The sequence below is a fragment of the Zalophus californianus genome, chromosome 3 (assembly GCF_009762305.2).
Source record: "Zalophus californianus isolate mZalCal1 chromosome 3, mZalCal1.pri.v2, whole genome shotgun sequence".
Lineage (NCBI taxonomy): Eukaryota > Metazoa > Chordata > Mammalia > Carnivora > Otariidae > Zalophus > Zalophus californianus.
The window spans coordinates 157,634,450-157,661,546 of NC_045597.1; the positions used below are offsets into that span (position 1 = coordinate 157,634,450).

Genomic DNA, 27,097 nt, shown 5'->3' on the forward strand with positions numbered 1-27,097 from the left:
AGTATTAATTTTGTAAAAGTCAGCCAATTACAAACTGTCATGTAAGCCTCCAAAACAGGAGGCCCTAAGTGTTAACAGTTGGAGGAACAAACCTCCTTGTCCCAGTGGAACAGTTTTACTTACAATGGCAGAGTCACCCATGCTGACCCTGCTACAGAATCTCATTTCCCATTAAAGTTCACCAAAGTACTAACCAAAGGAGACAAAACTGCTACGGGTAGTAAAAGGACTAAAACGAAGAAATTTTTGATCAGGAAATTAGGAAAAGCTGAAAATATATTTGAAGTTGTTGCCAGTAAGTACTGCCTTAATGCTTGGTTCCTCTAGAATTAAATGGTTTCAATTTATGCTTGACATCTATAGATCAATTTAAGCAAACCTGGAGATTTTAGCCGCTGCCATTGTGTATCACAGTACATAAGTAATAGTACATAAGTCACTAGCTGTGTCTCCTCTTTTCCATTATACTGAATTCCTTAAGGGCAAGGGGCAGGTCAAAAGCACCTTTGCATCCCCTACACTAAGCACAGTGACTGGTATACAGCAAGTGTTCAAAAGTATTTACTGGATACATTGTTGAGTAGTGGCTTATGACATGGGAAAGAGCCCAGAGATTGTCTTATTCTATTAGCAAATACTTAGGTAGAAAGCAGATCTGAAGTTTAAGATACCTTCCCCACCTTCTAACCACAGACTCAAGAGTTAGAGAGGACTTGAATCACTTCTCTTAAGTATGTTCATAAAGCATTTTGAGAAATCAAGAGATGAAAGGCGCTATGTAAGTGCAAAATAGTATTATGCAAGACAGGCTAGCAAAGGTGCTATATTTTCTATGGTGATGGAACGGTTGTGCTAGTTTGAGGTGAACACCCCCAAAGCTACTCTTCTTGATGTCATTATCAACAGAACAATGGAATTTGACAAAGATGCCATCACTTTATATAGTTTATATTCTAGCTACTTTCTATAAACCAGGTAACAGAAAATAAAATTAAGCCACTTAATCTACACAAACCAATACTTTTCAAAGTTCCGCATTTTACAAGTCATGTTCAAAAAACACACACAAGTTAGCATTTTGTACACAAATGTTTATTTCTCAATTAAACATTCCCTTTAAACACAAGGAATGAATTCTAAATTTTCATAAAGATGAATTAAAAATGAAATCCCTCCAGTATAGCATGTGTAATCACTGTGTTCTTGGTCACTACTGGCATTTACTATTTAACATCAAAAACAAAGACGGGTTATTTAAAAATCATGCTACTGATTTCTAGCTCTTCCTCTATGACCAGTTCTACCTGATCTGCGATGTTTAAAAGTTTACATCACCAAATCGAAGCAAGTTTAAGAGGTGAAACAGCTGTGCATTAAACACAAAATAAACAATAAAGTTATAAGATATAGTCAAGTTCGTAACGAATATAGGTGTTCTTATCATCGTTGTAGATTCTTGGGTAATGTGCTATGAGAGCATCCTGTGAACCAATGTAGATGGAGTTGTAAATTTTCCAATACACGTCTCTGACTTTCCGGGCCGGGTGAAACAAACCCTAGAATAATAAAAGTTATATATTATTTCAATTTTCAATAACATACATAACCTTAGCACAACTAACCAAAAAACCCACAAAGATAGGATTCCAAACATTTCCCTTTAAGAGGAAAAAAAAACCTGACAAATGCACAAAATTGCAACACGCAAAGACAAAATGTAATCTCTCCTCCCCCGACAAATGTCTTCCCAATACCCTACTCCTAATTAGGAATAGTGACTTAATTCAACTAAATTATTTTTCTGAGTTACCCCTTAAAAATCTTAACCTTACCTGTAAACAATACTGCAACATTCTACATGGTCCAATGGCAACTCTCAGGCCCTCCAGGGCTCCCATAACTGCCTGAATTACATGGGGAGATGTCTCAAACACATTGGGCCATACATAGTTCAACAAGTGATTCAGTGAATCTTCACAACCAAATCCATAAACCCCAAGTGACATGTGTTGCACCACTGCACTAGCCGTCTGCCTGTGCACAAGGTCCCTGTAACAGGGTGGGGGAAAAAAGCTCTTTGTTAAGATATAGTCTCAGTTTTACAAATATTTGCCTGCCCTAATTAGAAACTAAATTACAAATTCAGTGCAGTCATCTCATACCTTAGGTATCTGATATAGAATGCCTTTAGAATGACAGAATTCTACTTGAGCACATTTACTTTAATGATTCAAACCTCACTGTGGTTAAAAAATAAAGCATATTTCCTAATTAACCTGTGAAAGGAGTATGAGCAAAAGCGCCATGTGCCATGTACATTTCGGTATGATACTAAAGAGGGGACACATGACTCTTCGATATGAATAACAGTAATATCTCATTTTAAATTCTATAAACTTAACAGACTTGAAAAAGTAATTCAATCCTGGTATGTAAGAGATAACTATAATTAAATCCTTTTCCTTATAAATTTTAAGTTTCATTCAAAAATGCAATTTGGGGAGAAGGAACAAAATTTTTTTTCAAACCTAGAGTAAGAATTCTATCATCTCCCATGTTAACTGCATTTATGTTTACGACAAATCACTGAGCTATTTATTCAACACCCAACTGAGTACAAACATCAGATAACAAGTTTGTGCCGGGTATAAAGAATGAGTTCACACTCTTAGACTTCAAAGGAAGTAACACCACCTTAAAGGTTTTAAGAAAACACACTGAACTTAACTAGTATCTTTTCTTATTATCACTATAATAACGCTTCATCTATTAGACCTCATAGCAAAGCAGTATTCCTCCATTAATAAATTTCCCAAATATTGTTTCTTCTCATTTAGTAATCTTCAATGAGCTGCACCTCAACTTAATAGTACACAATATAATTTTTAACTTCAGGTCACATACTTCAAAGTCTGCCCACTATGATGCTCAGGCACCCCTCACTGAGGAATATGAACAATTTACTTCTAGTTTATTGGGCCCCAGGTGACCAGGCTTTTACAGAGCATGATTCTTGTTCTGTCTCTGTCTTGCATTTATACCTTCTGGTAACTTGTTGAGTCCTATTAAGTCTCCCTTTTGGAAGGTCATGAATAACTTTAATCTCTGGACTGGCTCTAATTTGAATAGCTTATCTTTCCTGAAAAATAAAGAGCCAAAACAGCCATTTCCACTACCTGGACCTTGACCTTTCCTTTACACCCTTCAGTTACTTTTGTGTTTAAAGTTCTATGTCAGTCTAGACAGTTAAAGGCATCAGGAATCTGTCAAAAGGCTCAAGCAGTACTGTATCAATGGCCACTGTCTGCACAACTGGGGCCTGAAATGGGACTAGTGTGGCTATATTCAGAAGTTCAAAAGCCTAATGGAAATCTCTGCTTCACATCCAGTAACGTAAAGCTAAAGAGACAGTCTCTTTATCACATCAATAAGCTCATGCTTATCACTTCCTCTATATTTAATTTTTAAAACAAACGTTTATCAAATTACTACTTTCAAAATGTATTTGGCCTAAGATATGAAAGGGGGATTAAAAAGGGGAGGGGGCACTTAGAAGAGAAAATGTATAGTCATGTTCAGTTTCATAAAAATCCAGGCCAGTATTCCCTTTCTTTAACTGCATCATATCAAATAGGTCATATAATAATTATTCCAATAAGTTCTAAAATAAAGGAAGAATTATAACTACTTCCTTGCATTTAGTTCAGGTCACTTACCTATCCATTAAAGCATCTTCAAGTAATGGTGTTACAGCATAAATGTAGTCCTTTCCCATTTCACCAATATATTCAAACAAGAAGGAAAGTGACTTTAACACTCCATTTTGAACATTCAGCTCAGGAACTCTGTACTCATTCATTAAGGCAGGTAGTACTGTGAAGGGTGAACACGTTTCGGCGACGATAGCTATCGCTACAGTGGTACAAACTCTGTTCTGCCTTTCCTGGACTTTGAGGTTGTTTAAAAGTGTAGCCAATACATCATGAGGGCTGAAAAAAAGGCAGTGTGTCAGCAAACTGTCAGATTATAAATTAATTTTTTTTTTTTTGGAAAGAAAAGAAAAAAGTGCAAAGGAATAAAACTTTATGGTAAATATTGGGAACTTTGTAATTTAATGATAAAATATACTTTAAAGTCATTTGGCATTAACACTTGTTTCTACTTAAGAACTTACTTTTTTGTTAAGTTTTTATTTATTTATTTGAGAGCAAGAGAAAGGAGAGCACAGAGGAAGAGTGAGAGGAAAAAGGAGACTCCCTTCTGAGCAGAGAGCCCGACCCAGGGCTCGATTTCAGGACCCAGAGATCATGACCTGAGCTGAAGGCAGACACTTAAAATGAATAGTTCTAGAGTGGTCAAAAACGTGGCCACTAGAGCTAAGTGGTATCCAAACTATAGTCTCTCATGGCCCCAACACACAAGATCTACTTTCCTTATCTTCCCTCCCACATAACTTTATTACATCTATACTTCTTCAAGCATTTATTTTACCACAAACTTAGAAAGACACGGGAGCTAAAAAAAAAAAAAAAAAAAAAAAAGGCACAAAAGTGGGATGCCTGGGTGGCTCAGTCGTTAAGCGTCTGCCTTCGGCTCAAGTCATGATCCCAGGTCTCTGGGATTGAGCACCGCATCGGGATCCCTGCTCGGCAGGGAGCCTGCTTCTCCCTCTCCCACACCCTGCTTGTGTTTCCTCTCTCGCTGTGTCTCTGTCAAATAAATAAATAAAATCTTTAAAAAAAAAAAAGCACAAAAGCTATTCACTGCAATATCTTGAATGTATCACTGCTGAAATAAATTACCGCTACCAAAAAGAGGGTGAGGAAATTCCATCTCATCAATCTGACTTTTATTATGCTTTATTGCTTGAAAATATTTTCTGTTACTGAGCCCCATGTATGAGTGGTATCTCATTTTCTAAAATGACTATTCCTTTATTTCTTCTAGTTTGGTTCTGACGAAGTAAAAGCAAATAACCATAGATTATCTGATAGTTATAATTTCGGTTGTTTGTGGATTCATTTTAGAAAATTATTTTTAAGATTTTATTTGAGAGAGAGAGAGAACGAGTAGTGGGGAGAGGCAGAGGCAGAGGGAGAAGCAGGTTCCCTGCTGAGCAAGGAGCCTGATGCGGGACTCGATCCCAGGGTCTAGAATCATGACCTGAGCTGAAAGAAGATGCTTAACCGACTGAGCCACCCAGGCATCCCTAGAAAATTATTTTTAAAACACAAAGCACTGAAAGGCACCTGGGTGGCTCAGTCGTTAAGCGTCTGTCTTCGGCTCAGGTCATGATCCCAGAGTCCTGGGATCAAGCCTGTCGGGCTCCCTGCTCCGTGGGAGGCCTGCTTCTCCCTCTCCCACTCCACCCGCGTGTGTTCCCCCTCTCTTGCTGTCTCTCTCTGTCAAAATGAATAAATAAAGAATCTTTAAACAAAAAAACACAAAGCACTGAGGTGCCTGGGTGGCTCAGTCAGCTACGTGTCTGCCTTCAGCCCAGGTCATGGTCTCAGGGTCCTGGGATCGAGACCTATTGGTGGGCTCCCTGCTCCGTGGGGAGTCTGCTTCTCCTCCCTCTGACCCTCCCCATGCTCATGCTTGCTCTCTCAAAATAAAATGTTAAAAAAACCCACACACATACAAAGCATTAATATGAGTTAAATTATGCTGATTGTTTTATTAAGAACTGGCTCTAACATTTTAAACAATATCCTGAAAAAAACCAACAAAAATTTGAAATTATTCTAAAGATGGTACTGTTTTCCTCTCTGAAAATATCTGAGGTGTGATTAAATTTTAAAACTGTCCATCTAGGGGTGCCTGGGGGGCTCAGTCAGTTAAGTGTCTGACTCTTGATTTTGGCTCAGGTCATGATCGCAGGGTCATGAGATCTAGACCCGCAGTGGGTTCCACATTCAGTGCAGAAGTTCGCTTAGGACTCTCCCCCTCCCTTTATCCCTCCCCCTTGCCCTTGCTCTGTAAAAATAAATAAATAAATCTTTAATTAAAAAAAAAAAACTTTTAAAACTATTTTAATTTGAAATTTAAGAAAACATCTCAAAAACTGAAGGTCAGTGGTTAAATGATGTGCTTTCTCAATTGTATTACTCACACCATGCCTTTAGAGATTACTACAGAAATAGAAGCTTCTCCAACACGATGGGTTTATTACAACGTTAAAAATACATATATAAAAATAAATAATACTCACCCAATGGCCTTTGCAATGTAGCCAAATGTGTTGACCGTGGCTCTACGAATAGCTTTTTTGTGAGCTTTTAAGAGCTCCAAAAGCTCAAAACAAATCCTCATCCATTCTCTTGCAGACACATATTCAGCTCCCCTAATTTAAGAAAAAAGTTATTTCTTTTTGATGATAGATTTTAGAAGGTAAACAAATTCAGTTCTCAAAATACGATCGCCTACTCAGTTTAAGCATTAAATAAAAACATCACTCTTCAGAAAGGCTGGCTTAATCTTAAAAACTATATTGCCACCTCTCATCACCATCTAAATTGAAATTTCACTGAAAATTTCACTGGATAGTCTTACTATATGTATTTGCAATATTAAGCAAATTTGCAGTATATGTGCTGCCAAAGCGAGCACTAAGCAAATTTGCAGTAAATAAAAAGTAGCTAAATGTGAAAACCAATACAGCTCATAAAAATATTTAGGTAATCTGCTTACCTGTCAGCAATACGTCCAACAAGATCAATACAATTTTCTTGTACTTTTTCATGCCTGTTCTTTAAGATGGGGGTGAGTCTAGGCAGGAGATCTTTAATTGGTGGGGTCATCTTATGCATACCTATTTAACAGAAGTCAACACACTATCAATAAACATTTGAACTATATCCTTTGTTCATTTTACCTTTTACTTAACAATGTAATATACATGACCAGGCATAAATATAAACTTACAGCTGCCTATGGAAAGAAAAAGTCCCAGATTCTGACCAGACTCAGAATTGTTTTTAACTTTTTATTAAAACTTCTGATTATGCATAGAAATGAAAGAAATTAGTGAAGTGATTTAAAGAATGATGGATACTCAACAACAAAAAAAAGTTTTATCTGGTTCTGAAATGTATTTGTAGACTCACATTTAAATATGGGGACAGTTTATGTTCCGGCCATACACAACAATATAAGCCAGAGGTAGACATGTAAATTAAAGCAAAATTTTCCAGAAAGGGCCCCCTTACCCTTTAACTGCAAAACAAACAGATCTCCAGTCTCCCTGCAATGCAGGGCATACTTGGATGGTATTTACACCTATGAAGAGAGAAAAAAGGAGGCAGCTGGCAGGGGCTCTTGCTCTAACTAGAATTGCTCGTTCTGATTCTCTCTCCATTGCTTTTCCCATGTTTCCCTGATCAACAATATGGTTTAAAATTCCCTGCAAACCAGAGCCCCACAAGTGGCCAAGTAACTGATTTTTGGCAAACAGCTATCTTCAAGTATAGAAGACAGGGCTAAATTGGGGATTATATGTAAATGCAATGGTTTGAAGATCTCCTATATTGCATAAAAACCCCTTACTAAATAAAATGAGAAAAACAATGGCTATCACAGCCAGCTATTCTGACCTCCTGCTAGGTTATTTTGGCTCCTCTAAACCATACAGAAGTTACTTTCCCAACAGTCATGTTCAACTGCAATGAAAGAGTCAACACAAGAGACCATCTGTTTGCTTCATTATAATGTCCTTAAATAATAAAATCTTTGCTCTCCATACTCAAGAGCATTTGTAATATACTTGTATCTTTACTTTGGGTTAGAAAAAATGGATGAAAAATTAGACATAAAGAAAATGAGACAACTTGAAAAATTCACTTTTCTCCCTGGTTATGTTCCTGCAACACGACAGGAAAAACCTGCCATAATCATCTACTAATTCAGGTTAAATAAATATATAATGTTTTGTCCTAAAACTAAAATTTCAGCATTGTCTCCTCCCACCCCCTGAATACATTTTAGGTGAGACACTATTTTTATTAGGATTCTCTATTCCATCGGACTTCAAAGTTTTTTGAGTTGTAACTATTCCCACCTCTCTTACAGGTCCTAAACTTGCCCTCTTTTCTCTTTTTAAAGTACAATATAAATGAGTTTAAGGAAAGAAAACTTTTTTGACATCCCGACTTCACTATAATTCTGAAGCGCTTAAAAAAAACAAAGTTTCAGAAACCATTCCTCAACTCCTAAATTGATTCTATATTTTACTTTTAACAAAAAAAGAAAGTTAAAAGAACAAAACAAAAAAATTCTTATATGACCAGCAAATTCCATACCTATTACATTTACAATGGCCTTCAGTGCTCCAAGAATGCTGCCCAATACTTCAGGGTACTCTTCACCCAAATATTCATACAAAACAACACCCAAGTGCCCCATCAATTTTTCCTGTAATAAAAAAAAATGTTAAAATGTTACTAATTCACATGAAACTATTTGGTGAAGAAATAAGAATATGATACAAAAGTTTACCTCTTGACAAGTCTTCATGACAACAGCAGTTCGAGAGATCAAGTCAGCTGCCTGTTGCCTAACTTTAGCTGATTTGTTATTTAAACGCCACAAAACTGTACCACAGATCTGAGGCAAGTAAGGTTTGACTCGTTTGCCAAGAGCATTGACCACTGTGCCAAAGCCATTCAACATCACTGAGTCCTAAAACAAGAAAAGCTAAGTTACATTTTAGAACTACATTCACTGGGAACTAGAATTCAGTTTGTGACTGAACAGTTTAAAAATGCTAATATTGTTTTAACAAAATGAAATCTAAAAATTTAAAGAAGAGTATTTCCTCACAGACAACTGGAATGAGACCATGAGCATTTTTAAAATTTTAAATTCAATTACTTTTTAGTGATAATTATTTGCTTGAAAAGTAATGTGTTTTACAAACATGAAAGTCAGCAGCAATTTGCCATAATATAATTAGTATCATTACCTCTGTAGTCTGTTCTTGGAAAGCATAAAGAATACCATCAATCAGCTGTTCTTCAAGTTTATGATCAATATCTGCTGCTCCCAAGTTGCCCATAATTTTCTCAATTGTCTCCATCACCATTTTTCTGTACTGTTCAGCTTCATCTTTCAGATCATCCACAATCCTGGATATAATTTCTGCCGCTCCTACTTTGTTTGCCAACTCCACGGTAGTATCAACTAACTAAAAAGGAAAAAAACCATTTAGATATATTCAGGCCAGCAAGCATGTTGAGAATAGTTAATTCCTGTTTTAAAACCTTTAAGAGAGGGGCGCCTGGGTGTCCAGTCGGCTGAGCATCTGCCTTCAGCTCAGGTCATGATCCCAGGGTCCTGGGATCGAGCCCCACATCGGGCTCCCTGCTCAGTGGGGAGTCTGCTTCTCCCTCTCCCTCTGCCCCTCCCCCTGCTTGTATGCTCACTCTCTCTTGCTCTCGCTCTCTCTCAAATAAATAAAATCCTTTAAAAAAAATAAATAAAACCTTTAAGAGAAAGGTGACCAAAAAAACCAAATGTGGGTATAAATCAAAGTGATTTAAAGTAAGACTACAGTCATGTTTTACCTAGCCAGATGAAGCATTTCGTTGATACAAAGACAATAATACCTAGCTGGGAATTTACCGTAGGATGCAAAATCAAAATGGAAATTAACTGGCTGACTAAAATCCATTTCCTTTCACAATCAAGCACATACTGTGAGGTAACTAGGGCAAAAATAATATGTAACATTTATTCGAACTGACTTAAAAATTAGTTGAAAGGATTTTTGAAAATATTCTTTTTTAAAGTAGGCTCCACAACCAATGTGGGGCTCGAACTCACAACCCTGAGATCAAGAGTCACATGCTCTACCAAGTGAGCCAGTCAGGAATCCCTTGAAAATATTTTTTACAATAAAAGTTTACCTGTCGGTAATTTCTTCTATCCAAAGCCATTCTGTGTTGCCAAAAGTGTTTAAAAAAAGGAGGAAGAATCTCTGTTTTAATGTAGTTTGCTTCTACACCATCTGTTCCACAACACTGCTTTACCACCTAAAAAGTTAAAAGATAATAGTAAAACTGGCCTGGCTTAACACACAACAGTTGTTTTTTTAACGTTCTTTAACATTCTCTTTGAACCATGAAACACACCCAATTTAGATGAACAAATCTGGGATAAAAATTTCGAACAATTACCTTCAGCACAATTTTCTTCATTTCTTCATCAGGAGATTGAAATTCTCGAATAAGGATTAACATCACTTCTCTAGTATAGTAGTTGGCATATTCTGCATCCATAAGAGGAATAAGATACCCAATAGCTTTTAAGAAAGCAGCCAGACCCTATTTTAAAATAAAAAATATATATACTTAATAAATTAGATTTAAGTTACTTTAACTTCAATGAGTAGAAATCAAACGAAAAACAAAATCTATTTGGTGAACCTACCTTTCCTCTGTGTTGGCGGATACCCTTCCACAGAGGCTTTAACACAGAATCAAAAGACTCGATACCATATGGAGTTGCGGCTTCAGCCAAGGCAGCAATGGCCAAAGCACTAATGGTCCGAACTTTCTGTTGCTCATCCACAAGACCTAAAAAACCAAACACAGGTTGTAACTAAGTGACACTTCCTAATTTCCACAACCTCATCATTTAGTCAAACTGCAGAATCTGTTCACATTGGACAAAATGAGGCAAAAGCCAGTATGAACCACAGCCTATAAGCAGATAATGTGCCAAAGCCCATCATAAACTATATCGTGTTGATATAGATAAAGTCCTTCCACCTATCTCTCCAAATCAGTAGCCCAAATTTCAGGACACCTGTCTTATAAAGGACAAAGTTATATTACAACTTACCATGCTCAATGATTTCAACTAAACTTCTGAGATGTGGCAAGATGGCACAGCCCATAAGAATAGCTATCTGCTGTACAATCTTAATACCAGTATGTCTTGCTTGCCAGGACTTCTTGCTTTTACACACAGCTTTTAAGAAGGGCAACAATGAAGGAATGCCCAGGGCAGAGGCTACAACAGCAAAAGCTCTAGCTGTTGTGTTACGGACATACTCATCCATGTTATCAATATCAGGTCTCATGGTAGAGATCATAGTAGCCAGACCAGCAGCCTAAAAAGTCAAGAAAAAAGGACAGTCATCAGCTGATAACATTAACCCTGAACTCGCTCTTTCTCTAATCAAATGATCCTATTGATGGATACAAAACTTTCTTCTCTAGAAATATACTATAAATACCTTTGCCAAATTAGAAATAATCTCTCGACCTTCCACTCTAGCATAGTAATCTTCATCAATCAATAATGGTTCAATGACTACAAGGATCTGAAAAAGAAAAAGAGCTACATTTTCACAACAATTACTAATGCCATACTCATGTAAAATTACAGAGAAAAAATTTATTATAGGCCATTTATGTAATTTAAACACACAAGCACACAAAACATATTTTACCGGAAATTTATAATCACCAGGACTCTCTTAATCAAGGGACAAATTAAAAATTTCAATTATGCAAATTCAAGATACATAAAGAAATATAAAAACTGGGGGGAGCTATTAATCACATAGATTAACAGTCAACATTTTAAAAGATAATAACTTATACATCAATCTTCATTTTACAATTCTAAGGCATTATCATCACCAGCGGAAAGATGGGTCCTTAACACTAAATGGTATACTACAGAAACACATCTTTTCTCGTCCTAATGTTGTAACAATAAAAGCAAATGAAAAAATATGAGTATGAATCCACTGTAAAAATGACAAAAAGTTCCTTCTACATATACACGCATACATTCGTATATGTGTGATGTATGCTAATGCAAAGAAAAAGGTCTAAGAGGACATGTAAATTTAGTATTGGTTAACTCAGTGTCTTGCTGGGGGCTGCAATTTCTCTTTATACTGTGAATGCATGCATCAGTTACTACTTTTTTAGAATTTTTTTAAATTTTGCAAATATAATAAGCTGGTTTTAAAAATCCATGAATTCCTTTTACATTAAAAAATATTCAACCACGGGGCGCCTGGGTGGCTCAGTCGTTAAGCGTCTGCCTTCAGCTCAGGTCATGATCCCAGGGTTCTGGGATCGAGCCCCGCATACGGCTCCCTGCTCAGCGGGAAGCGTGCTTCTCCCTTCCCACTCCCCCTGCTTGTGTTCCCTCTTTCACTGTGTCTCTGTCAAATAAATAAATAAAATCTTTAAAAAAAAAAAATATTCAACCAGTAGAAACACTACTTGAAGAGAACAAACCTTGTGCACATATGGTCGAACTAAGTCATCAAGTTTGTATAATATTCGATCAATAACTTTGACAAGTAAATGACGCTCTTGATCCTCAAGTGTAGGAGACATCAGGAGAGGAAGAATCTGATTAAACAAAGGACCAGCTCCAAATTCACGAGCTTTATCAGTAATCTGACGCAATGCAGCCTGGGAGGTGAAAAAAAGTAAAAGGTGTGTTCCTTTATAATTAAGCATTTTGAACATGCAAATTATTCCATGATTTTCTATAACAGTATTTTTAGTGTAAACGTCACAGACATCTTACACAGTGTAGCATGAGTGCATTCCCATCAAATTATTCTGAAGTTTGAACTCCTGTAACCGAACTTCATTGTTTTCGGTTAATTCAAAAAAGGGTAATTTAGTAGAATAATGGAGCCACAGGATACAACACAAAACACCTTAACTTCCGCTAAAGCAATGTCCATCTTCAAATTACATATGATACTAATGTAATTCCTCACATAAATCTAATTACGTTAGTGTCTTCAGCATGTTTTAAAGGCCCTGAGAACAAAAAGGAGAATCCCATTTTTCAACATCCTTATTAGCATAAAATTGTTTGATTAAAAAGCTAAATCCCGGGCGCCTGGGTGGCTCAGTTGGTTAAGCGACTGCCTTCGGCTCAGGTCATGATCCTGGAGTCCCAGGATCGAGTCCCGCATCGGGCTCCCTGCTCAGCAGGGAGTCTGCTTCTCCCTCTGACCCTCTTCCTTCTCGTGCTTTCTATCTCTCGTTCTCTCTCTCTCTCAAATAAATAAAATCTTTAAAAAAAAAAAGCTAAATCCCTCATATTACATACCTTTCTTTCTCTTACACTATGCCATTGGTAAAGATGAAGAGATTAAATATAAATTCCTAACATAAAATTATAATGAACCTGATGATTTAGTGAAGTGGTACTTACCTTTCTCATTGGAGGTGTTCCATTCTTAATTTTTAAAAGCAGCTTCATTATTTTTCTCTCTTTTTGCTCTTCTGGACTAAGTGTTGATTCATCAACATCAACCTATTAGTAAAAAGAGAAAATGTAAAGGTAGATTAAGATATTGCAATTTGTAAGTCCTAAATAAAAAGCAGTATTTTAGTTGTTATTACTACTCACCAAAAGTTTATCAAAGTACTGAATATCATCGGGTTTTAAAAATGGAAGATTTCCAGATGGCTGGTCATTAACACTTTTCATTGTTCTATCTTCAGTTTGCATGTGGAAACCAGTCATGCCGCCCAAAGGTGTTGGAGTTGCTGTCAGCTTTCGAGCTGGAGTTCGAATAGGAACATAACCAGCTGGAGGGGGAAGTACCTAGTACAGTTAAAAGATAGTTTAGGATTCTCTTGACTTTATAAAGTTTCATTATGTTATATAATAACATAATGAATTAATATTTGCACTTAATCTTAGTTTGTTAGCTAGAAGCTTTTGCTTGGAAACAAGAATTAACATTGATCCCATCTTTCTATCTTATGTTTAAAATCTGTATGACAACCATTCATATTTCTCATCTAATTAAAACATAAATTAAGAATATTAGGAATGTGGGAAAATGAGATACCTGAAGCAGGCTAATGAAATTCTGATCACTTTCAAACATTAACCTATATAAACATGTTGATGAGCCGATAGGTCATAAATGGAAATAAGCTCACAAAGTACACATAATTAAGGGTTAATTTTAATAAAATGAAAACCCATTCAAATAAATCTCTGCACTTTTATAAAAGCAAAGAATCTTAATATTTAAGTTGTTTGACAAAAATGAGTTGTGTATAAAACTAAATTAATAAAAACCAAAAGTAAAATATTTACCAAAGCCCTATAAAATACACCATTTGATTAAACCAAAAACTTCACCTAAGATTCACTAAAAAATATTTTTCTCTCCTATTAAGGAATAGGAATATTAAGGAAATCAATGAATGCAATTAAGAAGACAACAGTAAGTTGTAGAATGTCTATTCCCACAGCATTATGTGCAGGCTATAAGAAGTTTAAAGGAGAAATTCATGCACACTTAAACACTCTAATATAAACCTAACAAGGGGAAAAACATACAAACTCTTAAAAAGCAGCAGGCACTAGCAATATAAGGCTCTGTAAAAGCCATCTAGATGTCCTAGGTTCCAGCTAACTTAGACTACCTTTAGACCAGCAAATGGGTCCTGAGTCCCAGGTACTTAGAAAAGTTTGTAATTCAAAATAAACTTCAAGTTGCTATGGTAAAGAGAATATTCTTTGTGTTCATTTGCAACCCAGGAACTTAAATAAACAAAATCTTGGGAGGCACAAAATAAAATAACTATGATCTAATGTGAGCTTAATTCTGGGACTGTTGATAAACTAAAGCAGCAAGCTTATTCCATACCACCAAGGCAGGAGTTCTCAAAGTATGGTCCTAGAAGTCCTTATAATTTCTCACCTTCCAAAAGTAGTAAAAGCTTCATGTCATTCATTTTTTCATCTCTATTACCTTTTGGAACTGAAATATACTTGGAAATAGCTAAAAGAATGGAATAGCAGTAGTAAATTTGGGCAGGGCCAATACAAACTTGACCAATTAATTTCTTCAAAAAACATTTAAATAAAATTCACATCCTAAATATTACCACACTGGTATTTGTTATTACCTTATATCCTTCTGGGAACATAGCATCTAATTCTTCATCAGAAAGTGGGCGGTTTCTCTCATCAATTTCTCTTTCCCACCGCCAAGCCTGAAGCTGTTCAGGAGTCATACTCATTATGTGACCTACCAAAAGAGCAAATTTCTGTAACAATCTATAGTGCAAGTCTTTTTTTTTTTAAGATTTTATTTATTTGACAGAGAGACAGCAAGAGAGGGAACACAAATAGGGGGAGTGGGAGAGGGAGAAGCAGGCCTCCCGCCGAGCATGGAGCCCAATACGGGGCTCGATCCCAGGACCCTGGGATCATGACCTGAGCCGAAGGCAGCCGCCCAACTGACTGAGCCACTCAGGCGCCCCTATAGTGCAAGGCTCTATCATTACATAGGCCCTTGGGATATAAGACAGTAAATACCAATTTTAGTTTTAATTGCTTTGTTATTAAAAATTCAAGCCAAAGCTTTTTAATCCAGTTATTTTTGCTAAAAATAGGCATTAATAGCACACACAATACCTGAGAGAAAAAAAATTCAAAATATTTCCAGGAAAAAAATTATTTCCAATGGGAGATTTTCTACCTGGAGTAGGGGTAGCCATGTTCATTGCTGGTGTGCCAATTGGTGTCTTTCCAGGGGTCAGAACAGGAGTGCTTCCACCCATCTGACTAGCTGGTGTTTCATCCCAACGTGACTTTCTTTTACTGGCTCCAGGAGTTGGTGTTTCACCAATTGAATCTCCACCTCTATCTGTTCGAGGAGTCTCAGCCCATCCGCTTCCATGCCCAGGAGTATCTTTTAAAAAAAAAAAGTAAATAAATTTTAACCACTGTCAAAAAATTACCGTTTATTCTCAAAGAGCTACCATATTAAAACGGGTCAAGTTCAAGAACAGGATATTCTTAAAATAGAGACCCATTTAAAGTTTAAATTTTCATTTCATATTTATCCTCCCATATTACTTTTTGTTTCTTTCCCACTGATTACAAAAATGTAGTAGCCACTGAGGAATAGAAAAACAAAAGTATTTTTCTAACCAGGCATAACGGTACAACCCAGAGACAGCCACTTTATGCATCTTGAGCTACTTCTGATTTCTCTGTACAGTGGATTACTCCACATGTACAACTCTAAACTGCTTCTTTCATCCACCATATGTTGAGCATTCTCCCATATCATTAGAAATCCTTTATAAAATTTTAATGTAACAGATGTACTATTAAGCCTTAACTTCTCACAGGTAATCTCATGAAGAATTAACAAACCATAACTTTAAAAAGTTTACACACACACACACACACACACACACACACACAGAGATTTAGGCAAATTTATACAGACAGAAAATAGGGGTTACCAGGGACTGGGAGGAGGAGGGAATGGTAAGTTATTGCTTAATGAGTACAGAGTTTCTGTTCAGGATGATGAAGAAGTTCTAGAAATAAATAGTGGTGATGGTTGCCCAATACTACAAATGTACTTAATACCATGAACTGTACACTTAAAATGGTTAAAATGGTAAATTTTATGTTTTCAAGAAGGGAAAAGAATTCAAGCATACGATCGCCTTAGTTCTTTATCTATCCCCCCAAAGCGACTGATTATTTACCTTTCTACCCAGGACTAGAGATGTGAACAGATTTCCTCCTATAAACATACCATTCATCAAATCAATTATTTCACCTAAACACACACCAAGATTCCACTAGAAGTACCTCTTTCTGTTTTGGGGGTTTCATCCCATCTGTTTTTACGAGCACTGGAAGTTGCGCCCCCATGGCCTGGTGTTGCATGGCCTGGTGTATCCCCACGTCCAGGAGTAGCAGCTCCCGCTGGTGTGTGACTAGGTGTAGGATCCCATATTTTTGAGCCTGGGGTTGCTCCAGGAGTCTCACTTCCCTTTGCACGACCTGGTGTCTCGTCCCATCTTAAGGAAGGGGTATGTCCAGGGGTCTTAACAAAGCAAAAAACACTTTAGTTCACATACCTACACAGCCACATAAAAATAACTAGAAAATTTCTATCAAAAAAATTGTTAACAAATATTTTAGTCTTATTCTGCATTAATGAGAGTAAATTACCATGTTTAAGAAACACCTACTTTATAGCAAGTATGTTTGACTAAAAACAATGTGAAGTTTTAATTTGGAGCAGTGAAAAAACCCTAGCTTAAAAAAAGAAAATGGATTTTTGGGTGTGAGTCTTGTATATACCACTATTAGCTCCATAACTCTGAGAAAAATCACTAAGCCTTCTCTGTCTATATGTGCAATAAAAAATTTCATATTTAATTATAGCAATACTTCCCAAACTGTGCTTAGAGACATATATCTATAAGTTCTCACTAAGAAATACTATTTTTGTGTTTTTTTTCAGTTTCATGTGCGTGTTTAATTAATCTAAGTATGTTTTGGACCACCTGTGTAATTATAACTAGATACTGCCACGATTTCAAACCCTGAGATTTACAATCACATTTGTAATATTACTCTAATGCTGATAAGATCAATGAAAAAAAGACTGTAAGTAGAGTGAAGTAATCAAAGTTTCCATTATAGTTCAAACAGACAAGGAGTAGGTGATGCAAGGTATCACACAGCCCATGGTAACAGAATATTGTGCCTTACTTTGATACTATATTGTCTGCACTCTGCAGGTTCTTCTGTTGGCGTCAGTGTAAGCCAAACAAAATTTGTACTTAAGATGCATAAATATTCCACCAGTTTTATAATACACTTTTATATATTTAAAATTGGATGGGGGCACCTGGATGGCTCAGTCATTAAGCATCTGCCTTCGGCTCAGGTCATGATCCCAGAGTCCTGGGATCAAGCCCTGCATTGGGCTCCCTGCACAGCAGGGAGCCTGCTTCTCCCCTCCCACTCCCCCTGCTTGTGTTCCCTCTCTTGTCAAATAAATAAATAAAATCTTAAAAAAAAAAAAATTGGATGCCCTATCCAACACAAGAATTCTATTTAGTTTTATGCTTGCAAATTTGCATAAATACCACAACAAATTTAAGGCACAATTTTTCCTTTAAAAAGATTCTATGGGGGCGCCTGGGTGGCTCAGTTGTTGGGGTCTGCCTTCAGCTCAGGTCATGATCCCGGGGTCCTGGGATCGAGCCCCGCATCGGGCTCCCTGATCAGCAGGAGGCCTGCTTCTCCCTCTCTCACCCACCCTGCTTGTGTTCCTGCTTCTCGCTATCTCTCTCTGTCAAATAAATAAATAAAATCTTAAAAAAAAAAAAAAATTTTACGTGTCACTCAGGGTTGAGAAATTTTCAATTAGGTGAGTGAAGCACATAAACTGTTCAAAATTTCATTTTTGGCAACTGCTCCTCCTGATGATCAGGTAGGAGATAAACTTTTTCTACTATCCACTGTAATTCCCACAGTCCTGATTAGGATGGAGCTGTGTTAAACAAGCAGAATGAAAGAAAACATCATCTGAAACTCTACAGTTTTATAAGACAGACATCTTTTTTTTTTAAAGCAGGGCAGTCTGCTTCTCCCTCTGCCTGTGCTCTCTCTCTCTCAAATAAATAAATCTTCAAAATAAATAAATAATAAATAAATTTAGTAATAATTTATATTCTAAAGAGCCAAATCCTCTCATATACCAGCAAGCAAATGGGAACTCCTCAGGCTCTACCTTAAACTCAAAGTGTTTGGAAATTATTAGGTTTATTATATCCCAATTCTGGGTCTGGGAATATACTGCCACGGTCTATAAATAAATCTGCAGTAGTCTATGCTAAAACAGTGACTAAGGGGGCGCCTAGCTGGCTCATTTGGAAGAGTATATTAACTCTTGATCTCGGGGTCATGAGTTCAAGCCCCACGTTGGGTACAGAGATTACTAAAATAAATAAACTTTAAAAAAAAACTGGTGATTTAGATTAGGGTGATGGAGACAGAGGTCATGAATGGTAGTTAGATCCCAAATATATTTAAAGGTGGGGACAATAAAATTAATTTATGGATAAAATTTAGGACAAGAGAGTAACTATTGGACGACACTGACATGACTCTTCAACGATGTGGCTTGAGCCAACAGACACGGGAACAGGCTGGAAGGGGTGAATGAACAGAGAAAATCGGTAATTTTATTTTAGAAAAATTCATTTTGAAATATCTACTAAACATTCAAATAGAAGTGTCAAGTCTGAGAACCCAGAACATGTAGGGCATAGATTTGTACATTTGGGAGTAGTCTTACAGAGATGGTATATGAAGACAGGAATGAGATCTTAGGGATTCCACTTAGAAAAGAGGTCCAAGGACTGAGCACTAGAAAACCCCAAAGTTAAAGGAAGGTGAGGAAGATCCAGCAAACAAGACTGAGGAACAGGAGTCAGTGAGGAGAGCATTAAGAGAATCAAGAGAGACTGAAGTCCAGAACCTAAGAAAAGCGAATCAAGTAATGGCAAATGCCACTGATATATGACAGAATCTATGATATGATGATACAGGATATGAGGACTGAGACTTGATCCTTGGATCTACCAAAAGGAGGTCAAGTGATGTTTTGGTGGAGTGGTGCAAGCAAAAGACTAGATAAGTAGAGACTGCAGATATAGACAACTCATTCAAAGCATCTGCAGTGAAGACACAGAAATGGGATGGTAGCTGGAAGGGGATGTGAGATCAAGGGATGGTTTCCTGCATTTTTTTTGTTTTGTTTTTTAAAGAGGAAAATGGGTACAAAGTGTTTGCTGATAATAGCCTGAAGTACAGAGAAAAAAACTGATGTTACATAAAAGTCTCTGAGTAGTTAAGAGGGGATGGGAAATAGTATATAAGAAGCTGTTCAACCTGCACTGACAACTCAGAAAGAAAAGAGTAAATGAGAACAGACATAGGCATACTGGCAGATTTCACAGTGGGAATGGTGTAAGTTTTTTTGTTGTTTCTACTTTGGAAAGGAAAAATAGGAAACAAAGTCATCAGCTAAAAAGCTGTTAAGGAGGTATTATGTTTGTAATTTTCTCTGGGGGTGAGGGGGATAGAAAATTACTGCTTAATGATTACAGTTTGCTCAAGGTAATGAAAAAATTTCAAAATTAGTGGAGATAGTTGTACAACATTGTGAGTGTTAATTAATGCCACTAAATTGTACACTTTAAAATGGTTAAAATGGCAAATTTTATGTTAATATTTTACAATTTTTTAAAAATTTTAAACAAATGAAACAATAAAAACAACCCGCAAAGATGTTCTCTAGGAAAATAAACTGACCAAGGAAATGCAGCAGCACTACCCATGTGACACCAGTGGTCAGATGATTAAATTATCCATCAGAAAATGAAGAAGATCAGTATATTGTACTCAACCTCCACAATGTGACATACTGAAATGTTTTAATATTCCAAAAGGGACGTTCCTTTATTCCAAGCTATGGACTGAACTGTATCTTCTCCCCAAAAAAACTTATGTTGAAGCCCTTAACCACGAATGTGACCATATCTAGAGATGAGGCCTTTAGTGAGGTAATTTAATGCGGTCATAAGGTTAGGGCCATAACCTGGTAACACTGGTGTCCTTAGGAGATACACAAGAGCTTGCTTGCTCTCTCCATGCACACACACCTTGATATTGACTTCAAGCCTCCATCAAGCCTCCAGAACTATGAAGAAATAAATGTCTGTTGTTTGAGCCACCTGGTCTGTGTTCACCTGATGTCAACAAAAGTAGGCTAATACACTCCATGTGAAAAGGAAAATCTAAAAACAATAATAATCGTCATTAAAAATAAAAATAAATTACCTCTGCTTGATCCCAACTTGACAGCTTTTTGGGAGTGGCACCAGGAGTCTGATCGGCCGTTTGATCCCAACGCCGTTTTCGTTTTGAGGGAGGCTGGGATGCTGCTGCTCCATTGACAACTTTTAGTTCTCCAGCTTTAGCTTTTTCTGCTAGCTGCTGCCTAATTTCTCTCTACAAATATTTCAAAAATCACTGAGTATTGCTAAAACCTTTTCAACATATTTTCATATATAATCAGCACAGTCATTTCAATTTAATGTCATTGTCTTCACTCATTCTGCTTTCTAAGCCACTGGGAGTGCCTTTCCTCATTTCCCTTTCTTTTCTCTATTTCTAGTTTTATACAATGTCTTTCTGCGCAAAAGATGAGCAACTATGGAATTTATAACACAGAGCACCCTACTTTAAAAACAGTGGAAAACCAAAATACTTTCATTGAAAAAGTTTTATTTAAAACTCACATAAACTGCAATGCAGATTATGTAGTAAGATAGAAAAGTGGCAAAAAGTGGAAACTTAAAAATTATAACTATGTAATTATTATACTTATTCCATATAACAAATTATATATTTGTAATAAACTTATGGAGGCTTACTGTTAGAACGAAATGGAGCAATCACTGCAGGCCAGTAAGAATCCTTCAGAATTCCCCACCCATATCCAAACTGAATCTTATGGAAGCTTTAGAAGTTTTTCAAGGAATGATTTAACTATCTGACTTTTCCCTTAGCTGTCTGTTTCAGACACACACCACCAATCCTCCCCATAGATATAGCCACCATAAGATACATGTCTGTGTGTGTGTGTGTGTGTGTGTGTATATATATACACATACGTACACATATACGTGTACACACCCAAACAGACAGCCAAGGGACCAAGGACTGGAAAAGGATACAGAAATATGAAAAGTTTAATTTGGGAGGCAGCAGAATTTTGGGTAAAGTTTCTTTCTCAACTTAGTTTTTATTAATACTATTGAAATATTACTTGTGCAGCAAATAAAAAGGAAACATAAGTCTCTCAATTTGAACTTTCTATTACATTCTTTCACAACCACCAAAATAAAAATAGGTTCACATACCTCTTCTTTAGTTAAATGCTGTTCTCGCATTACATCCATGTAAGTCCTAGCATTCATTTTAGGATCAGGGGTCTTCCCTCCTGCAGAAAAGAACAGCAACAGGACAAGAGTACAATAAATAAAAGATAATTAGGTTAAACTGATTTTATCTGCCCTGCTCTAATATTATGTTATTCCATAATCATTTAATTTATTTTTTGATGGAAAACTTTAATAATTATACATCTTACTTTTTATTGAGTTTGCTGATCAATTTAACCTGTTTGAACACAAACATATCTACAGCAGTTTAAAACAAATATTTTAATGCATATAAAAACAAAATGACAGCACAGTTTAGAGTCTTCAGAAGTGATGGGTTCCTGGGTTGCTAATCCGGAATACGTACACTTTCGTGCCTTTGTCTCCATCAGCAGTTCTGACTTCAAGCAGCAGAATAGAAGCCTAGAAAATTATCTCTTTACCATTAGTAACACTTTGGAAAGATATTTATATTCAAAACATTACCTGTTGCAAGCTGTTAAAATCCTGACTACAAATAACTATAACTAGATAAGTTCTCCATACAATGTTCTAAAAGTTATAGTTTAGAAAATCTGACTTTTAAAATACACCTATAATCTTACTCTGATGTCATGTTACTAAAAAGGGCTTCATTCTTTTTAAGTTTTGTTGACCCAAAAACATTTTTATTTTCTTAGAAAGTAAAAATTACAACTGGAAACATATTACTTGAAATATATTACTTCTACCGGTTATGTTTCACACAGAAGAAAAGTGGTGTACAAAGAGATGTGTTAGTCTCTTGGTTCAAGTTTCAGTATTTGCTTTCAAACTTCAGAATATCTTAAAGAAGCCCAAACAGTACAGAACAAGATTCACAGAGGCACACTATGTTTTAGAAATGTGATAATCAGCTATACCAGTAGTATAGCATCACAATTTAGGAAAAAATAATAAAATTCTAAGACATTTCCTATGCTGAAGATCATGCCCAATTGATAGTGTCATTCTTTCTGACACTAGCTCTGATAAGACTTCCTTTGGAATACTTTTTCACCATAATCTAGAGAGGATGTGTTGAACTGCACCCTTAAGAATGCAGACAGGACTGGCATATAGCAGTACTGCTGTAGGAAAGAAATTAAGGACAGTTAGTATGGGCCTGTGAATTCTGACATACATGTTTAAATCAATTACAATTATGCAAGTAAAAAAAGAATATCCCTACTAATTCATGCAGGCTGAAAGTCTAATTTGTAAACCTGCAGCAGAATCTAATTCTAAGAAACAGGCACCTAATTCTGATTTTGAAACTCACCTGAGGAAAGCTTCCATCAGGCTCACTCACTATGCCCCTTGTGCTGACCTGCACACTAAAATTAGCAAAACAGACTCCAACTATTAAAAATATCAAAGTCTTTGTATACATACTTTTGTTTTAACTTTTAAGTATGCTTAGAGCAAAATAGGTGCATTTACTAAACTATATTTAGAGCAATATGGGGGGAGCTCTAATGTGAGAAACAGTTTCTCAAAAGTAACAAGCCCAAAAGTCTAGGATTTGGAATGAAAACTTTCAATAGCTTGAAAGTATTTTGAGCAGAAAAACACATTTGTTCAAAGTATAGAAAGCGTACCCAAAACAAAAGTAAAAGAAAAACCTTTAACCCTTTGCGTTTCTATGGCATTGGCTCATTATTTTCTTGTCCTTCTACCTGGAAAGAAAACTTGCATTATAAAGATGAAGAATATGGCATCTGTGACTTCAACCAAATCTATACAAATCTATAATAAGGGGGATTTTAAAAAAGAAAAGCAAATTCATAAGCATGCCAAAAAAAATCAAAGGGCTAAAGACAACTTAAGACAAATAAATTCCTGAAAACTTATAGAAAAGTGGGAAAGAATTACCATCTGCAAAAGGATCAAGACGCTCTGGGGATATTATCATGGTCCGCCTGTGCTTTTTGTATTCATCCTCCCGGTCAGCAATCTTCGGAGGTCGGTGTTCAGCGAATGGATCATACTGAAAAGAGGTATGTCTCATTTAATAACTACTTTATTAAATAACCAAAGAGAATATCATATACAAAACCCAGAACATTAGAAAATATGTAAAAATGTTTAATAAATACCTACTAATGAAAGAAATATCTTCTAACATTTTATGGATGTTAACATGAAAAAATAAGACACAGGGAAATGAGACAATATACACTGTCAACATTTCTATACTTCCTTTCTTCATGAAATGATTACCTTAACAAAATAAACTAAGTACTACTTCTAATCCTCCCAATCAACTCTCCTCAAGACATTCTAATAACTTGATTTCTAAAATATGGGGGCTTCCACAGGAATTGAGACATTTTTTCCTTAACTGAATAAACTCTGGTTTTAATTTTTAAAAAGGGCTGCGAGGGGAGAAGAACAAGAGGAGAGTCACCTGTTCTGTTGATTGCGGTATATCATTAAGCAATGCCACAGGGGCATGATATCCTGGCTTCTTCTGACCAAGCAAACTTGTAGATGATGAGTAGTCATCGTCATCCTGCAATGAAATGCCCCCAAAAAGCCACCAACAAAATGTCAGAACTTAAAAATTAAAAAGCATATACAGATTCAACATGGTATCAAAAGACTTACTGGCAAAGTGGTGTCTAAACCTTTGTTCATAAAAGTTCTAAACACCTAGGGTTTCTTTCAAATCACAAACCTTTTAAAGAAATTAAATTTAGTTCTCTTTACTTTTAAAAACATTAAACAAGGAATGATTTCTATGGAAGCTAATTAAAGTAAGATAGGTATGGACTTTTAAGAAAGCCTGAACATTTCATTTTCTCACAGAAAGCATAATGAAATTTGTTTTTCAGGACATCTGAGTGGCTCAGTCAGTTAAGTATCTGCCTTCAGCTCAGGTCATGATCCCAAGGTCCTGGCATCAAGTCCCACATCAGGCTCCTTGTTTAGCGGGGAGCCTGCTTCTCCCTCTGCCTGCTCTCCCTGCCGCTCCCCTGCTTGTGCACTCTCTCTTTCTCTCTGACAAATAAATAAATAAAAATCTTCAAAGAAAAAGAAAAAAAATTTGTTTTTCAAATTTGGAAACTACAAACAGCTTATTTAGAACTCTCCAGGTTCCTTGTTGTTGTTTTAAAGATTTTATTTTTAAGTAATCTCTACACTCACAACCCCAAGAGTCTCATGCTCTACTGACTCAGGCGGCCAGGTGCCCTTCCTTGTTTTTTTAACTCATGTTTTTTTAAACATTTTTAACCACACAAATAAAATATAATTAATTTTAAAGGTATTTGTTTCCCTAGTAGTATGTTTAAACAGACCAATGTTATATTGTTACTTTACTACTCTAAGAAGTACAACAATGGATTAACTCCCAAGATTTTAACACCTCGTTTATTTTATTCAAAAACGAAATCAAAATTTCCCCCTTAGCTTCTGGAAATTGTACCTTTAGAACTTGAAAAATTTTCTTAAAAAAAAAAAAGTGCCAATTATAAAATAAAATGTGGTTTGCATTTCATAAAAACAAGTTTGATAAAATCTATATACATAAAACGTTTGTTACTGAATTATGCAAAAATTGAACAGTCACTTCACCAAATTTGGATGTTTGGAATGGTCTGACAAAATAAGCTATGTGGACTATATAAAAACACTTTGAGGGATGCACTTCAAAACGAGAAGCGGTCATCCTCCAGAGTAACTAAAAAAGGCCATTAGCATCAGTAACAAGAAACATTCCATTCTTATTAAGATGCCAAGGGGATGGGACGCCCGGGTGGCTGAGTCAGTTAGGCGTCCGCCTTTGGCTCAGGTCGTGATCCTGGGGTCCTGGAATTGAGTCCCACGTCAGGATCCCTGCTCAACAGGAAGCCTGCTTCTCCCTCTGCCTGCTGCTCCCCTTGCTTGTGCTCACGTGCCCTGACAAATAAATCTTAAAAAAAAAAAGATGCCAAGGGGAAAAACACAGCATCAAATACAAATCGGAAGTCAAAAGTGGCAAGGACAGATGGCTATCTACAATAAAGTAACGTCTCATGCTGGCTACTCTAGACAGAGCTTAGGAGGTAACAAGCAGGATTTATTTTACAATAGTTAATGATTTGCAGCTTATTTGCTGGATAAACAAACTAGTTTTAACATAAAGATTCATAAAGTTTTAACATAAAGAAGTGATGACTTCCGGAAGTCTCTGGACCTTAGAGAGAAAGGACACCTTCAATAGTTTTATCCTCCAAAAGAATGATTTCCCAATCCCCCAAATCTTCCCAGATTAAATAAGATGACTAAAACAGAAAATTCCCTTATATTTTTGCTCATCAAAGAAATGCTTGATTCTTGTAAACTCAATAACTCACATCTTCAAGTTCAGTTGCAGCAATTGATGTCACATATCCAGCAAATCGGCTGTCACTTCCACCATAAATTTCCTGGTCATAATAACCTGTAGAATCAAGGCCCACTCCTTGAGCTTCATCAAGAGCTGCCTTCTTGCCTTGAATTTCTCGAATCTGTGCTTCAATATCTGTAAGGAAGTTAATACAGACTTGAATTTTCCAAAGAGACCCAAAACAATGCATTTCTCTAGTAGGAATTATCAAAGTACTCTTCTAAATACATAAACTTTAAAATAACTATTATATACAAGGAGTTAGAACTATACCTAGTACTGATTTACTTAATGTATCTTCCCCTCAACAGACAATACTTGTACACAGAAGAGATGCTTACCATTTCATCAACTACAAATTAGAACAGGTTATCAAAGTTTAAATTACTGTTGAATTCCAAACCTTTCCCCAAATGAAAAAATAATACTGTCAATGTTGATTAGGGACCAAGAACCACACTCAAGATCATTTAAAGTCAACAATACCAGAAATGAAAAAACAGTACTATGGAAAGTGGTTCTCAAACTAGAATGTGCAACAAATTGTCTACAGAGTTAAAATGCAGTAGGCCTGGATCAGACCCAAGTTTCTGCATTCCTAGTAAGTTCGCAGGTGATGTCCTAAACACCTAGGATCACACTCCAAAGAGTAAAATAAAGGATAAAGTCTAAATTCTTTATAGCCTAGAATTCAGAGCCCTACCCTGTTTGGCTGCAACCACCATGACATTAGTTTCACGATTAAGAGTCTGAAGAAAGGGCACCTGGGTGGCTCAGACGGTTAAGCGTCTGCCTTCGGCTCAGGTCATGATCCCAGGGTCCTGGGATTGAGTCCCGCATCGGGCTCCTTCCTCAGCAGGGAGTCCGCTTCTCCCTCTGCCTCTCCCCCTGCTTGTTCTCTCCCTCTCTCTCTCGCAAATGAATA

At 36.4% G+C, this 27,097-nt stretch overlaps 1 protein-coding gene across 5 annotated transcripts in view; it reads right to left on the reverse strand.

Annotated features, from left to right (window-relative positions):
- Nucleotides 1–1,070: 1,070 nt before the first annotated feature.
- SF3B1 (splicing factor 3b subunit 1) overlaps nucleotides 1,071–27,097 on the reverse strand; it is a 53,055-nt gene continuing 27,028 nt past the window's right edge. Inside the window, exons 3-26 of one of the 5 annotated variants that reach the window (XM_027588280.1) lie at nucleotides 26,141–26,307; nucleotides 24,211–24,315; nucleotides 23,676–23,790; nucleotides 21,762–21,841; nucleotides 20,677–20,847; nucleotides 16,624–16,861; nucleotides 15,491–15,703; nucleotides 14,916–15,037; nucleotides 13,396–13,593; nucleotides 13,198–13,299; nucleotides 12,258–12,437; nucleotides 11,237–11,323; nucleotides 10,840–11,110; nucleotides 10,426–10,571; nucleotides 10,173–10,319; nucleotides 9,903–10,028; nucleotides 8,960–9,181; nucleotides 8,494–8,676; nucleotides 8,298–8,409; nucleotides 6,691–6,811; nucleotides 6,212–6,343; nucleotides 3,717–3,989; nucleotides 1,833–2,049; nucleotides 1,071–1,556 (exon numbers count right to left, since the gene is read on the reverse strand). In XM_027588280.1, the coding sequence (XP_027444081.1) occupies nucleotides 1,398–1,556; nucleotides 1,833–2,049; nucleotides 3,717–3,989; nucleotides 6,212–6,343; nucleotides 6,691–6,811; nucleotides 8,298–8,409; nucleotides 8,494–8,676; nucleotides 8,960–9,181; nucleotides 9,903–10,028; nucleotides 10,173–10,319; nucleotides 10,426–10,571; nucleotides 10,840–11,110; nucleotides 11,237–11,323; nucleotides 12,258–12,437; nucleotides 13,198–13,299; nucleotides 13,396–13,593; nucleotides 14,916–15,037; nucleotides 15,491–15,703; nucleotides 16,624–16,861; nucleotides 20,677–20,847; nucleotides 21,762–21,841; nucleotides 23,676–23,790; nucleotides 24,211–24,315; nucleotides 26,141–26,307 (3,887 nt within the window). In that variant the 3' untranslated portion in view covers nucleotides 1,071–1,397. Of the gene's footprint in view, nucleotides 1,557–1,832; nucleotides 2,050–3,716; nucleotides 3,990–6,211; nucleotides 6,344–6,690; nucleotides 6,812–7,181; nucleotides 7,279–8,297; nucleotides 8,410–8,493; nucleotides 8,677–8,959; nucleotides 9,182–9,902; nucleotides 10,029–10,172; nucleotides 10,320–10,425; nucleotides 10,572–10,839; nucleotides 11,111–11,236; nucleotides 11,324–12,257; nucleotides 12,438–13,197; nucleotides 13,300–13,395; nucleotides 13,594–14,915; nucleotides 15,038–15,490; nucleotides 15,704–16,623; nucleotides 16,862–20,676; nucleotides 20,848–21,761; nucleotides 23,629–23,675; nucleotides 23,791–24,210; nucleotides 24,316–26,140; nucleotides 26,308–27,097 lie in introns of those variants that run through there. The other 4 variants (XM_027588282.2, XM_027588283.1, XR_003518969.1 and 1 more) reach the window with 4 other exon arrangements.